Here is a 15,525-nt window from a genome sequence, read left to right as displayed (position 1 = left end):
ACTAAAACAAAATTTAAAGTGAATTCACAGATTTATTAACTGCTTAAACAATTCTGTCATGTTCATGAGGCAAACTATTGAAGAACTGTAATTTTCAACAGAAAAAAAAGTATCTTACGTGTATTGACATCTGTAAGAGCTGCCACAAACTGAAGGTATTTTTTCATCAAAGTGGTTTGGTCCACCACCGTAGGCCCTTGGGCTGAAACGAATGCCATCTTGGAAGAGGCAAGGTCAGCTTTCGCTGTATAGAATCAAGACCAATACACCTACTAAAAATTAAAAAAAAATTTGTTATACAGTTTGTTATCAGCAGCTATCACAGCCCTTACACCGATTCTTCTGACATATTGAAGAGGATGTGTCTTTTCCAAAAAGCACAGCAGTCACATTTGGTTGGGCTTACGGACATAACACCTAGCACATATGGCACCCAGCATCCCAGGAACGCATTTCTAAATACAGGTGCTTGGTGACCTTCGCACAGCGGAGTATAAACACCCAGGGGTCGGGTTTGGTTTGCTCTGTTTCGGTTTGATTTGGTTTCTCCCCAGAGCAACACGGGCTCAGGGATCCTCAGGCACCGCCCAGCTGTCAGTCTGTCCTCCAGCTTGCCCTGACCACAGCAGCAGGGCTCGCTCCCAGAATCATATAACAGTTTGGGTTGGAAGAGACCTTAAAGATCATCTAGTTCCAGCCCCCCCTGCCCTGGGCAGGGACACCTCCCTCTGGATCAGGCTGCCTAAATCCCATCCAACCTGGCCTTGGACATTTCCAGGGATGGGGCAGCCGCAGCTTCCCTGGGCAACCAGGGCCAAGGTTTCACCACCCTCATAGCAAAGAAATTCTTCCTTACATCTAGCCTAAATTTGCCCCTCTCCAATTTATACTCATTCTCCCTCATCCTATCACAAGCCCCTCCCCAGCTTTCTTTTTTTTTCCCCTTCCAGGTAATGGAAGGTCACTATAAGATCGCCTTGGAGCCTTCTCTTCTCCAGGCTGAGCAAGCCCAACTCTCTCGGCCTGTCCTCACAGGGAAGGTGCTCCAGCCTTCTGATCGCCTTTGTAACCCTCCTCTAGACCCACTCCAGACGTGCCAGGTGTCCTGCCTGCCACCTTTCTCACTCGCCCAGACACTTGAGGGGAAATCAAATCAAATGCCCCATCCCTGGAGGTGCCGAAGGCCAGGTGGGATGGGGCTTTGAGCAGCCTGATCCTGCAGGAGGTGTCCCTGCCCACAGCAGGGGGGTTGGAAGCGGAGAGGCTTTAAAGCCCCTTCCATCCCGAAGTACTCCTGAAGGGCCTGGAGCCTCCCTTGGCTGCGCCCCACGAACCCGGCCCCTCACCTGCTCGCTCCCCGCCGCCGCCTCGCCGTCACGCCGCCCCCATCCCCGCCCTGCGTGTCAACACAGGCTCCCGTGAAGCGGCCACGACGCTCCTTTCCCTCTACCGGGTCCCCCCCCACCACCTTCACCCTTCGGGGCCTCCCCGGGGCCCTCCCGCTGCGGCGCCCCCTCCGCCTCCCTCCTTTGTTGCTTCCCGGGGGCCGCGCGCCAGCGCGCCGGAAGTGCTCGCGAGCACTTCCGGCCCGCCCCGCCCCGGCCGGCCTGAGGGGGAGGGAGGCCTTGAGGCCATGGCGGCTCCGGGGTCCTGTTAAGGCAGCGGGAGATGATTTTAATGGTGGGGACAGGCGGTACCGAGCGCTCGGGGGGGGCCGCGTCCCGCGCCCCCGCCCCTCCAGCCGTACGGCTGGAGGGGCGGGGGCGCGGGGCGCGGGCCCCCCCCGGTGAGGAAACGCTAAAACGTGAGAGAAAACCGAGAAACCGAGCGTGAAAACCTCGCCCCGCACGCTTGGAGCAGCCACTGAGCCGCCCTCGCTCCTCCAAGGGCTTTAATCTTCGCCGCCCCGGCCGCAAACGCGCTCCCACGCTTGCAGCTGCGGCTATTCGTGGCTTTGAGTCGATTATCTTTTCGAATTCCCCCGCGGGAACGTCCCCCGGGAGAAGGGGAGGGGTGGACGACACAGGTGGCGCAGTGGACGGCGGTGACAGACGGTCCTCGGGATGCTGCGGCTGAGCTGGGTGCTGCTGCTGCTCGCCAGAGCTGCCCTGGCTGCAGGTAAGGCTGCTGAAGCCACTGCCAGGACACCCACCCTGGGGAGAGGGGGCAGAGCTCCTGCCACCCCCCCTTTTCTCCTGGCATCCCCTCCCCTTTTCTCCTGGCATCCCCTCCCCCTTTCCTCCTGCCGCCCCCTCCCCCTTTCCTCCTGCCACCCCCCTCCCCCTTTCCTCCTGCCACCCCCCTCCCCCTTTCCTCCTGCCACCCCCCTCCCCCTTTCCTCCTGCCACCCCCCTCCCCCTTTCCTCCTGCCACCCCCCTCCCCCTTTCCTCCTGCCGCCCCCTCCCCGCTTTTCTCCTGCCACCCGGGGCTTTACCAGCCCCAAGCTTTGCCCTCCTAGACTTTATTCTCAGGCGCTGCGACCTTGGTGCTTGCAGGGAAGCCAGAGCATCCCCAGGAGCCAGGGTTGTACTTAGTGTTTTCTAACCCAAAAAGCTGCCTTTCTGCCCCCTGCGCTGACCCAGGGCACTTTGGCAGCCTCGCTGGGCTGCATCCTGCAAAGAGAGGGCAGAAAGGTAAAAGAAATCCATTAATTGGGTGGATACATCTTGCTCCAGCGCTTACTCACTGAGTGACCTTGGGTTAGCCACTTAATCTCCAACTGCTGCGGCTGTTGGGCTTCTGTGTGGCCCTGGTTTGCAAAGCACTGTGATAACCTCCAAGGAGAAGTGCTAGATAAGCGAGAGGCAGCTGGCTGTTTTTTCTCAAATTCTGCTGAAACAAAGTGGAGGGCAGCCTGAATCTTCTAGAGACTAGAAACCTCTCTGTGCCACATTTCATCAAATTGCAAGCATTTCACTATGAACTCAAAGCCGTTCCTTGTGTTTTGAAATGAAAGCAGTGAAGTTCTTGCTCAGACAGTAATGTTAGAGTCATTTTTCACAGTCCTTTTGTATCCAGATTTGCTCAGCACTTGCGATCTATGGAGTAAAAGGTGGACACTAAGTAGGCACTTGGCGTTCTCCTTCCCAAGCAGATGGGTGCAGGAAGGCAGCACAGGGGTTATCTGACCACAGTGCTTCCTCCACGTTCCAGGTCACGGATGGATGAGAAATGCAGCTTCTGAAACTCAAAGATTCAGTTCCCTGTTAGCAATCTGAGGGCTGTTGAAGGGGAGGAGACAAAAAGTTGCCAGGATGAGAACCCCCACAGCTCTGCTGCTCTGCCCCCTATTGCCCCATTACGCACTGGTGAGAGGAAAGCCAGGCAGAGCTCTGTGTAACTGTATAAATAAAATAAAAATGCATTACAATAAAGTTTGGCTTTGTTTGTTTGTTTCTTCTGATTTTCACAGAGAAGTATGGTCTGGAAATAACCAACAATGGTCCCATCACAACAGGTGCTCAAGCCACTGTTCGCGCCAGTCTAAGTATGAAGAATGACAGTTTTGCATCAAACTTGTTTCACTTTAACTGGATTTATGCTCCTCTGATTCTGGTAGAGAAATCCGAGCAGCAGTTTAACTCTGTGATTAATGTGGCTGGAGAATTTCCTGGGACTTTTCCTGTATCTGTCTGGGTGACTCACAGAAACTGTTGGTTATGTCGTCCAGTTGCTAGAAATGTCACCATGCTTCAGATTACAGGTAAAATGGCTTTACAATTTCTACATCTTAAGGAATTCAGTGTACATCAGAACACTCGCTGCCTTTTTTAACATCAGATGAATGAAAGCCAAGCATAAACACGATGCCTGTCAAGAGAGTTTGATTTGTGTAGCACTTTGATTGAAGGTGGGTTTGGACAGGTATTTGGACCATACTGTAGTCTGTTTACATCCAGGAAGCAAGCGTGAACCTACCCGTATTCCTCTGCCTCTGCTGCTTAGAGAAATCAAGCTAGAACCCAGATATTTCAGTAGCTGCAGCTAACAATCAGCTTTGTTAAGTGATGTCTGGACTCCTAAAACAGTGCTTCTTGTACTGTTTCCTAGCACTTCTAGTCCTAAAATTAGGGTGACCAGCAGCAATGACAATCTATTGATTTTCCCTGGTGCGTGACATAGCAAAAACTTAGGCCGTCAGCACAACAAAGCCATTACATTTTCTTTTAAAGATCAGAGTGTACTGAAATCGGATGTGAAATCATAGCTGTATTTCCAAATATTGCTAAGTGCAATTGCAGTCTGCTGGGAATCTTCATAACTATAAACATGCGTGTTTTAACAAGCTGACCAACGGTGTGCTATGGTTAACCTAATCTCTGATACAGGGATTGACTTGAAATATCACGTGGCAGCTTCCCACAGTCCCTTCTTTCAGAATTCAGTAACCATGTCCCTCCAGCTCTGTTTCCCAGGGCTCTATATACACTCCAAAACAGGCCCAGCTTCCAGCTGAAAATAAGAACGTGAGTCTGAGTCCTTTGATCAATATATTTGATGTTAATCCCAGTTCTTTTTAAATCAATAGTAAAAACTGATACTGGCCTCAGTTGGTCCAGGATCATTTCTCTTAGTTCTATTAGAAGCTTTACCATGACCCATTGTATAACCCTAAATAAGTAATTTAATCTCTGTGCTTCATGAACACGTATCATGACACTGAGTAATAGGTAGGAAAAACACTTAACTACTTGGACCAGGACACAGAAAGACCTATGCAGTACATTTTCAATAACGTTTTGATGCTCACACAGAGTATGCTATGAAAGTAATATATGCTGTCATTCTTTCTCCACCTTATTATTCTGCAGAATTTATCACAGGGAACCTTACCGTTGCCCAGATAGAAGACAGCAGGTTTATCACGCGTGGTTCTAGTTCCTCCACGGGCACCGTGACCCGGATTTCTTTCTGTCTTCATGACCCAAGTTACTACTTCAAGTCAGCATCATTTGTCTACAGATGGGATTTTGGAGACGGGTAAGTGTGGTTACTTTGTTTGCTTTAATGAATATTCAAGGCAGCTCTGATTCAGACACTCACCTAGGGAAAGACCCTGATAAAATTATAGCACAAAGCTTACACTTTTGTCAGTTAGTGCATTGTCTATAAAATATATTTGAGCTTGTTCCTTTTTAAATTCGAAATATGCAAGGACTCGGTAAAAGGCAATTTCAATTCCAAATCTTTTCATGTTGCACGTAGGGTTTATCAGATTACCAAGGAACCCTTTGTCTACTGTAACTGCTCTACCATGGGGAATCGCACGGTGCACCTCAAAGTCATAGCTGAATGGGAACAAATTGGAAGCGTCATACGCGAAAGAGAAATGGTGCAGAAAACTGGTGATTTTAGCACTACTCTGGAGCTGTTAGGTAATTATAAGACATTTTGCGTACAAAACAAAACTTGTTATTTATGTACATGCACAATCTCGCTGCAATGTGATAATGCCACTTCAGCATTGTTTCACATACAAGAACCTGTCAACATTATTCAATGAAGAGTTTCCATTGCAAAATGGATGTGTGAGATTCTACTGCAGAAAAGAATTGGAGGAGTACATAAAATCTCTTATTTCTTTTTCATTTACCAGAATTTTTACTATCTTTTGTAAAGTACCCACACGCCCTGAAAATTTACCATAAAATGTTCACCATGACTTATGGAATATTTTTTTCTTTAATTTTTTGTCAGCTATCCCTAAAAAATAAGTTGGTTAAAATAAGCATTACGAAAGTCTCATTGATTTGATCAGCTTTAGGAGTAAATAAACACATAAGTGAAAATGTAAAGGATTAATAACATAGTTGATTAGGTATTAAAATTAAATCACGAAACTTTTAGAAAACTTACAACCTCTCTACTAGTAGGTTTCCTTTTGGGCGGTGAGGCAAGTACTACTTTTTGTGTCACTGATGGAGCTAAAATCTGCCAAGTCTGTAAAAATAAACCTTCACTGGAAAAGCACTGAATTTCAAGTTTACATGTGGAGTGTGACATGCTGTTTTGTTTCCCTCCTCTCAGATGCTGTTAGAAGTATTAACATAGTGGGCTCCAGAGAGACTCACGTAATGGAAAACATGAGTTTATCTCTTCATATCAATGGCACGTAAGTAGCAAACACAACTTCTTTGCTTAGAAAGCATTGTCTATTTAAGTGTTTTTCTGCACTATTGCTTTAAAATAGTCAATTGCATCCCACAGAACTGTTTCTTAAAATGAAAAAAGGAATTCCCTTTGAACAGTCTCAGTAGCAGCACAGTTTGCATTCAGACAGTGAACAGCACTTTGGCATGTATGGAAACTGAAGACAGCAGTACAGGCAAATATGAACAGCCAAAAATCATTACAAGCAAACCCAAGGCTTGGTTTTAGGATGAGCAGTGTTTGCCAGACCTAGCCTTCTAGCCACAGGACTGCGACTGATGCAATAGGAGTTACGATGCAGAAGCAATAACAAAGGCTTGAGAGATGGGTTGTCAAAACCAAAGTTAGAAAATGAGCTAAACACATAAGCGGATAAAGAGATAAGGAACAAATACTAATAAGATGAGGTAAAGAAAAGCTCTATCTGTTGTCAGAATCAAAGTCCACAGTGCCTTAGGTAAGTCCAAGCAGAATCAGTTGGAACATGGCTCTGACAAGGGATGGTGAGAAGACATGTGGCTACAAAGTGGATTGTACCTAGATTGCTTGCTAGCAAATAAGAACTTCTTTGTTATTGTAAGGGAGTACTGTTATCCTTGCAATTCATTTACCTTCTCTAGCTACTAGTCCATTGTACAGAGCTCATCTTACATTCTTTCCAGTTTTGCGTGGGGGTTTTTTTAATAAGAAAAATCTTGGCTGTGCTTCAGTAGCACAGACAGTGATTTCTCCTGCATGAGAGGCACAAAGCAAAACCAAAACCAACCCACACTCCCTTGGAAGTGCAGGGAAAAAAAAGATTCCTTTTATCTTTATTGGAGGAGGACTACAGGTTTTTCCATAAACACTGGCCTTCCTACGACCCACGCAGGTATTTAGCTCTCAGCTGAAAGGCTTTCTTTTATAGAAGCCTCACAAAGAACTTTCTTCAATTGAAAAATACCCTAAACCGAACTATTGTGCAGTTAATTACTTCTTTATTTGCGTTTAGATTAACTTCAGTATTTTTAAAATTGTTATGCTATTCTAACTTAGTGATTGATCAGCTCTTAGCTGAAATTTTTTTGACGTTTTCACCTTTTTGGTTTTTTGTTAATTTTCGCTCTTGTCATTTCAGCCTTCCACTGGCATTATGCTGGCTTATAAAGTCTGACTGTATTCCACTTGAAGGTGAAAAATGCCATCTGGTGGTGATTAATAGCTCCTGCTACAATCTCAGCCATACCTTCAGTGATGCTGGACAGTATTGCCTCAGCGTCAGAGTGGAGAACGGCGTGACGATGCTGCAGACGTACCATGAAATAAAAGTGTGGGCAACAGGTGAGGAGCGGCAAGTCTGAGCAGCGCAGAGATTCCCACCTACCAGGCAACTGACAGCCTCAAACGTGTCAGGGACAGTTGCTGGCCTGCAGATGAGGTTTCTGGAAACTGGTATAGATCCCTAAAAGCATAGGAAGCAGGAAGAGAAAGGAGAGCCTATAATGTGTCTGCTCTAATTGTTTTGAGTTGCTTGCATCCTCCTAAACCCTTAGTCTCAAGAGTGTCTTGAAACTAATGAGTTTCCTGGGAAGGCTGAGTTACTTAAATTACATACTTTTCAGTTTAAATAGTCTGTCTCTTGTAGTTAAAGAGGATAACTAGGAAAAAATATGCATTCCTTAATTAAGCAGTCTCAATTCTTCATTTTTTTTAGTTCAGGAGACTGTTTTCTACATCTGAGATTTCAGAAAGATCTGAATTGATTTGGGCTGAAAAATTTATTCCCTGCTACATACGTCCTTTGTTTTAAAACTGCAAAACCTTCTCTTAAAACATCATTTTCTTCTCACTGTAACCTCTTCTCAGTGTATTGTATCACCTCAGGAATGTGCCCTTGTGCTTTTTCCTAGGGATCCGCCCGGCTTTCTTTGTCCTGCTCTGCATTGCTCTGGTTTTAGGGACGCTAGGACTGGTGCTGTGCACAACCTTTCGAAGTAACACACAACAGAAAGATCTTGTGGAGGTATTCAGTTACTCTTATTTTGAGCTAGGATAGTAATTAGATACCTTTCAGCCACATCTCTTCTTTCATCCCCAGACAAACAGGGCAGGAGGGAGTGTTTACCTGGTGTGTCTGATCTGTTTGATGGAAAAAGCTGAATACTGTAGGTAAACAGTTGAAGCAACAGGTGTGCTTCTGGCTTGTTGCAGAGAACTATAATTCAAATCGCCATGGCTGTCCAGGGGCAGTTTCTTAATATTCCCAGGCAAGCACTTGCATTGAAGTGTCCCTTCTGAAAAATGTACCTCAGAGTGCTTACATGAAAGAAAGTAGGAATATAGTAAGAGAGGATACAGTATAGTAAAAAAGGGTGGGTATTTTACCTTGAGCTGCACTAAATTGTCACCTGACTCTAGTATACGGCCTTTATCTTCTCAGCTCCCTTCTTTCTCTGGTATAGCTTCTGCTTACTACATTGTTGTATTTGTAATAAATATGAGCTCCTAAATCAAAAGTAGCTTTCATGGCCCGTTATAAAGTACCTAATACTCTTTACATCATGCCACAATATGAATAACAGACCTCTCAAGAGACTGCGCGTGGGTCAGGAGTGCAGCAGGTGTAAATCAGAAGTCTGGTTGAAGTTGGTGATTCACTGAAACTGGTTGAGGGCCAAATGCCATTTCTGGCCCAAAGTATTCTTGCTGGACTCACTTGAGCCAGTAGAACAGGAATTAAAAATTCTCTCTTCTATGTTCCTTTTCCAGGTAGCAGACTTCGACTTTTCTCCACTGTCTGATAAAAACCTGTCTTCACATTCGGAGTCAGGCTGTGGCCATACATGTTGCAGGTCGTGTTTTCTTTGGTCGTCTCAAGGAGCTGCCAAGGAGAGTCATGAACTTCTGCATTCATTTTACAAGCCAGTCAAAATGTACACAGTGTGAAGAACACAATTGCACTTTGGTTACACTAATGGCCAAGTTTAACTTTTTCACTTATGATGAGTTAAAAGCCTGGTGCTGCATGAATGGTTTGATTTTGCCAACGCACTGAGGTTAACCACTTTTAAGTCCAGCACTGGAGTGTTTCATTCTCTGAACTTAAAAAAAAAAAACAAAAAGCAAGCCCTGGAACACAGTAAAAATAGCTTTGTATTTTTAAATCACGTGGATGTGTACATCTACAGCTGTAACTGCAGCATTTTATTCTTATGAAAAATCGTTTTATGTGCAGGTCTGCTCAACTCACTACCTCTTGTAATTTCTATGTTCTTTCTGCTGTCCATTTCAACAAAGAAATTGCTTAAGAGAAACACGCCTCTCTTTCCTACGTTACAACAATATTAGTGGAAATGGAAGTCACCCAAAATGCTGTTGTGTGTTTATTTGTTTTAAAAAGAGATTGACTTGTCCGTATTGAAAAAGGCCTAGGTTCATCCAGAGGACCAGACTACCCAATTACATTGTTTTATTTCCTCTTAAAGACCTTTTAATGGGCTTCTGTGGGAATGTGGTGGCTGGTGACCTGCTCCTGGGGAGCTAGGTGCTAGCAGTTTGGTGGGATCAGAGCATGTGCTGTAGAGAGCTCGACATCTCCAACGTTTTGTGAGGCAGTACCTCACTCTAACCTGTATAAGCATTTTGGTTGGTTTGGTTGGGTTTTTTTGCCCAGGCTGTTCATTCTTTTCTTTGTTATATTTCTGCCCAGCTAATTACCAAAGCTCCTCTTCCAAAAAATGTAACAAGTAGCTCAAAGCTGCTAAGCAAAACATATTATAGTAAGTGTGAATTAATAGTCAGTGTTCAAGGCTGTATAAATTGCATGCCTTTTCCAGACTATCCTCTAGTATCAGCTTTCTGCTCAGCCAGGCCTTGCCCCCACCACGATGTGTTTCAGAGAACCCCAGAGGCTTTGAAATAAAAGTGCTTTTGTGGCCATTTGTTTTTTTGAAATGTGACAGACCTGCCCAATCTCCAATTTAAAGCCTGCGACTATCGTGGGCTTGAGGTTGGTTTTTTGAAGTATGTTATGTTTTCTCAAATGCACTCATTGGAAGGTAATAGTTTCAATGCGAGGGGATACACCAGGAGGTTTCTGGGGGTGCTCTCCTCACACATTCAACTTCTATGTTTCCTCAGAGAAGCTCAGAGCGACAGTTCACGTGTGAATGACATTACGTGGCCTCCAAATGGCTTTGTTAGTTAACCTGATAAATTCAAAACAGAACAGGGTCATCTAAGATAATAAATGATCCAGTAAAACCAAGTTTTTGTCAGAATGTACTTTCCAAGGTAGAATATCTCTTGGATTTTTTTTTTTCTGAAGAGAAATTGTATTTTTAAGCAAGCCTGTTAATTACGAGTGGTGTCCTTTGTACTTCTTCTAGTGCCCTGCTGTCGAACTCTTATCTTCAGTCACATTCAGTCACTGTTAAAAATGTGCCTCTCCTTAGGCTAGCAAAGAAGGCATAGTTCTTGAGAGCTTCAGGTTTATTGCTTACTCCTAGATCCCAGCCATCTGAGCCAAAGGTGACTTGTGATGTCAGTGTGTTCTGTAAATGGCCTCACGGTTCCTTGGGCGCTGGAAATAACAGATTTCTGATACGAAAAACGCAACTTGGAGTGATGGTGGCACTAGAGAGACTGCACAGTTGCTCTCTGCAGCCACAAGTTTAGTTTTGTTTTTGTCTTTTATTGGGTTAGTGACAGACATAATACACCTAAAGACAGCCACTTGGCACGTTAACAAACGTGTAAAAGGCCCTTCTCCACACTGCACTCCCAGCAAAGACAGTAAATATGAGAGAGCAGAATTAATTATAGGTACCGGGAACAGGAGTCATTTGGGTTGGAGGAAGATCACATCAAAGCAGTATGACCTGTGTTTTGCCCAGTTTTCCATTAATACCCAGCACTCAAAGGGCATCATGGGGTGTTAGGCCACAAACATCACTTCTTTGAATGCGGATATCAATCCCCAGTCAAAAAAAAAAAAAAGAGGGACATGGATTTAGTGATACAAAAGACAGGCCTGAGAAAATTCCCAGTTTCCTGTTGAGGAAAGCAGAGCAAATGTCCTTCAGAAGAATACTGGCTCTTAACCTCTTCCTAAAATGAACAAAAGATGGCAAAGTCATCAAATGATTCAGAAAGGTAGGAAAGATAAAGTTCTGCAAAGTGGAAAGTCAACACTATCAAATAGTAGAAGGCATTATTCAAGAGCAGATGAAAAGATTAAAAAGACATCCCTTGCAAAAAATAAGCAGAAGAGAAAGTACACTTAAAAGGGCATGTCAAGAAGCAAATTAACCAAGAAAATTTAAACAACCTTAAACTGAGGTATGAAAAATATTCACATGAACGTGTTCCTGAACCTAATATGAAACTGCTTCCTGCACAAAAGACTGATCTGTTGGTTAAACAAATGCCTCTGAAATTGAAGACAAAAGGTAATTGAGCGGTTCAGGATATAGCAAAGAGATTAGTGGGACGTAAAAAGGATCAGCAGGAGGATTCACTTTGTTAACCTTAGAAATCAATGACCTGGAAAAAGGAATGTACAGCAAAAGGCTGAAAGGCACTGATTCAAGAAGAGTGTCTAGAAGAGCAAAGCCAAAAAGCGATTAGATTCAGGTGATAAGCAAGAGCGTGAGGACATAAGAAGTTTACGCAATAAGAATGAATTACAAGGAAATGCATTTGAGGACAAAAATGTCCTGAAAAGGCATAGTATAAAAACACATGGTAAAGCTAAAGAACTTCTGCTACGCTGTAATTTGTCACATAAACAACAGTACCAGTTTGTGCAGTAGATGGGGGGATAATTTAGCCCTTTATGTTAACAGGAGAACATAAGGCGCAGTGGCTGAATGGGTGCAAGGCTGAATTGTCTTTCATCTCTGGAAAGTAGGTTACACAGCCCAAGCTGTGACAACTATAGAGATTCGCAAAATCTCTATTGCATTTGCTGGATGCTTAGGAATAAAAATTGGTTCAGCAAAACGAAGGTGAAGAACTTCATATTTAAATGCTCAGCATCATTATTAGATAATCAGCCAACACTTCACCTTGATTTTGGAGAGCCAGTGCCAGTTTCCGTGGAAACTGAAGTGCTATCCTGCATCTGTCACAAAATTGTTTAAATCCTGCAGATCTCTGCTTTGACAGCTCACCGAGCACTATGCAGGTTTTTAAATTGCAACCACCAACACAGGGAACACAGAAGTTCCAGAAACGTCTCGGGCCTCACCTTTCAGAGCTGAGTACGCTTGTCACCAGTGTGAGCAGTTCTAGTGTGTGCAAAGGAGAGCAGCTGCAGTATATAGTGGGGTTTGTGCACAATAGGATTGTACAACTGACACAACTACAAGAGTAAATTATGCTGGAGCACTGGTGAAATACTCCTCTGGTCCCACTACTACCCTAACCAAATACATTTCTAATGCGTTTACTCATAGAAGTCCTGGGAGGCAGAGAATTGATATTATCACCATTTAAAGGAGGCAAAAGGGAGCCATACAGACACACGGAGCTTTCCTGACAGCTTGAGGCAAGTGGAGACACCCACATGAAATTCAAGATTAAAAATATTAAGGAACCGTGCAGGCTGTCTACCTGATCTTGGTCCTTTTTACAGCCTGTGGCACGAGACAAGCACTACATTCAGGCTGCCTTTTAAAGATACCAACTTAGATACCACATCTACCTACTGGAGATCCAAGAATGAGCCTCAGGGTAGCATCCACAGCACGGAGTTGTAATTTGTGGGCTGCACAGCAGGTGTCTCCCATTGCACAAGAATATTTCCACAACCTTCACAATCCCAGGATGGCAGGCGTTAAGAGCTTCAGTGACTAGCTTTATGCACACCTTGCTGTGGCATGTAAGCTAAATGCACAGCCCAATCTGACAAAAGACGAGTATTATTCACAATACAAGTACTGTAGTTTTGGGCACCACCCCAAGCAACTATGAGAAATGACTCCGGGTCGATCTCTACACACAGAAACTTGCCGCTTGTGGGGTGAACGCGGCATTTCATAGAATCATAGAATCATAGAATAACCAGGTTGGGAGAGACCCACCAGATCATCGAGTCCAACCATTCCTATCAAACACTAACCCATGTCCCTCAGCACCTTGTCCACCATTTCTGGCTGGAAGGCCACGGGTGGACGGACCAGTCACGTTGTGCAGGTGGCACCTCTCCTGAGAGAGACCTTTCTGCACGTTATCCAAGGCACTTGACATGACAACACCCCATTCCTCAGCCTCTTACATCAGTGTGACACCTTCTGTGCCACCAGAAACTGGTGGGGCTGGGCCCATCCCTGAGAACGAAGGCAGCATCATTTTCCATAAAGGAGAGTAACTGTGATGTTTCAATCTACAATAACTTCCTTTGAATTAAGAAAAACTAAGGAGATAACAGCCCATAGTATAAAACACAGTTAACTGTAAACATTAAGGTTGGACTCGATGATCCGGTGGGTCTCTTCCAACCTGGTTATTCTATGATTCTGTGATTCCTTGAAATCACCTGGAGGTCCCCATTGCTTCAGTGACACTATCAGAAACAGGGAAGCAGGAGAAGCAACAAACAGGCACACTGTGGTTTAATAATTCTATAAACTCAGTCCTTCCTGATAATATAAATCAGGAATCTATCATTTAAAGCATCTTTTCAGCTAAAATTTAGCTACAAAACGAGAACAGACCACAGCAATAAAAGCTGTCTGATCTGATCACCAGCAAGTACTTAATGGAAAAAAAATGCCACAGGTTTTTAATGTCTCTTTCGGTTTCCTGTCCTTAATCTATTCTTCTTTCATCATAAGCAAAGTACTTAAGATATTCTGAATTAAATCAAAAAAAGGAAAAAACAATCTAAAAAATAATCTTTAAAAAATCCAAATGCACTCGCTAATTAAATAGCAATACCCTTACTTTCATTCAGGCAATCTTGATAAATTACAGTCATCACATACTAATTAACTTCAGGTTTAATGGATTTCTCTCACCACTCCAAGCTATGTAATGAAACACAACATGCTCAATTTAACAAAAACCAGCCAATATTGGAACGGGTCAGTTTGATTCTGCTTCAGCAAAGCACTGGAACACGTGCTTAAGTGCAAACACAGGAGCAGAGTCGAGAAGCAGCTCCTGTGCGTGGTGGAAAGGTCCAAAGGGCAGGTGCACTGCCTCGCTTGGGTGGGAGAGCCCAGTCCTCAGGACCACATCACACAGCCTCCAGCGAGCATCTGCACCCGGAGAGCTGGTGTCTAATGCACTAGTCCGCTACTAGATTTATTCCTACATGTAATGCATCCAGAGCATTGTTGTGGGTCATAAGGGACAAACGGGACTGGATTACAACAGGCAGCACGGTGTGTTCTCCGCCACCCCAGGTGAATGCCCCGTGCAGGAACGCCGCAGTCATAATGGTAGACAGCACCGTGTTTCTAAACCGAACCCCTGGGAGGCTCTGTATTCGTATGTTCAAGCGTTTTATTGGATGTAATTAGACCATTAAAATAAGGTATTTCTGTTACTGAATAATCTCTATATCATGGACTTGATCAAGGCCGTAAGTAAGTAAATTTGAATTAAAACGTTGTGAGAAAACAGAAGCGCAGTCAACCAGGGCAGTATCAGAAAATGAACGGCAGGCCCTGATCCTGGGGGAGAGAGGTGGGTCAATACAAACCTCCTGAACCACCAGGGAAAGACCTGGATTTTTGTTACAGCTGGAGTTTTGGATCTGATATTATTCCAGGTAGCTCTGCTTGTGGTACTTTGTGGATTTTTTCTCCCTCCAACAGCAGTAGGATTGTAATGCTCTCCCCTGTCAAACAACTGCAAGATTTCACTTATGGATAAAATTATTCATACTCGGTAAGATGAGTGTTTCATATCACAAGTCCACCTCTGCAGGAGTGAGGCATCCATTTCCCATGGATATCTCAGCGCAGATAGCAGCTGCATTCTGAAGGATCCTTAAGATTGATCCAGACCACGCAGTGTGGATGGTGGGAACTTACAGAGGCAAGTGGTCTCTGTATTTTTTTTCTGGGTTTATTCTCTCTTCACCATTTTTTTTTCTTTCCTTTCCTTGGGCTTAGTAATAAGTAGTGGGGAAAACCTGCTTGCAGGCAGGAATACACTGTAATACAAGGTAAATTATTCTGTTTAGTTCTTCAGGAGTTACATCCTTTCTCATAATACAGTACGTGAAATATCAGGTAAGTAGTGCATACATTTTTTATGAACAGTAGGACCCTCAACTATTACTAATGAAGTACAGAAAGAAAATACAGGACTCTCAGTAGGGAAATACCATCCATTAAATGCTTCCCAGGGGATCAAATGACACTTACAATTGAGAAGCTCTA

The 15,525-nt window shown here is 44.2% G+C and overlaps 2 protein-coding genes across 6 annotated transcripts in view; one reads left to right on the top strand and one right to left on the bottom strand.

The window, feature by feature from the left end:
* The window catches only part of TRRAP (transformation/transcription domain associated protein), a 76,901-nt gene extending 76,632 nt beyond the window's left edge, over positions 1-269 (bottom strand). For all 4 annotated transcript variants that reach the window (XM_069870550.1, XM_069870553.1, XM_069870551.1 and 1 more), the window contains exon 1: positions 119-269. In XM_069870550.1, coding sequence (XP_069726651.1) covers positions 119-218 — 100 coding nt within the window. In that variant the 5' untranslated portion in view covers positions 219-269. The remainder of the gene's footprint in view (positions 1-118) is intronic.
* A 1,527-nt stretch (positions 270-1,796) lies between these two features.
* Positions 1,797-10,333, top strand: TMEM130 (transmembrane protein 130). 2 transcript variants are annotated; one of them, XM_069870318.1, is made up of 8 exons: positions 1,797-2,118; positions 3,561-3,704; positions 4,813-4,981; positions 5,207-5,376; positions 6,029-6,113; positions 7,269-7,471; positions 8,041-8,153; positions 8,900-10,333. In XM_069870318.1, the coding sequence occupies exons 1-8, from the start codon at positions 2,064-2,066 to the stop codon at positions 9,074-9,076; spliced, it is 1,116 nt and encodes a 371-aa protein (XP_069726419.1). In that variant the 5' UTR covers positions 1,797-2,063; the 3' UTR covers positions 9,077-10,333. The 2 variants fall into 2 exon arrangements, with proteins under 2 accessions (XP_069726419.1, XP_069726418.1); XM_069870317.1 differs by having other exon boundaries at positions 3,414-3,704.
* Positions 10,334-15,525: the final 5,192 nt, after the last annotated feature.

Source organism: Phaenicophaeus curvirostris, chromosome 16, assembly GCF_032191515.1.
Source record: "Phaenicophaeus curvirostris isolate KB17595 chromosome 16, BPBGC_Pcur_1.0, whole genome shotgun sequence".
In the NCBI taxonomy this organism is placed as follows: domain Eukaryota; kingdom Metazoa; phylum Chordata; class Aves; order Cuculiformes; family Cuculidae; genus Phaenicophaeus; species Phaenicophaeus curvirostris.
The sequence above is the reverse complement of the archived record's forward strand: the minus strand, read 5'-3'. Positions and strand labels throughout refer to the sequence as shown.

Bases quoted from the DNA above. Each gene is read 5' to 3' on its own strand.
- TMEM130 (XM_069870317.1), top strand. From the start codon at position 2,064: ATGCTGCGGCTGAGCTGGGTGCTGCTGCTGCTCGCCAGAGCTGCCCTG. The intron at 4,982-5,206 runs GTAAGTGTGGTT...TGTTGCACGTAG, and splicing joins AGATGGGATTTTGGAGACGG to GGTTTATCAGATTACCAAGG. The intron at 6,114-7,268 runs GTAAGTAGCAAA...TTGTCATTTCAG, and splicing joins TCTCTTCATATCAATGGCAC to CCTTCCACTGGCATTATGCT.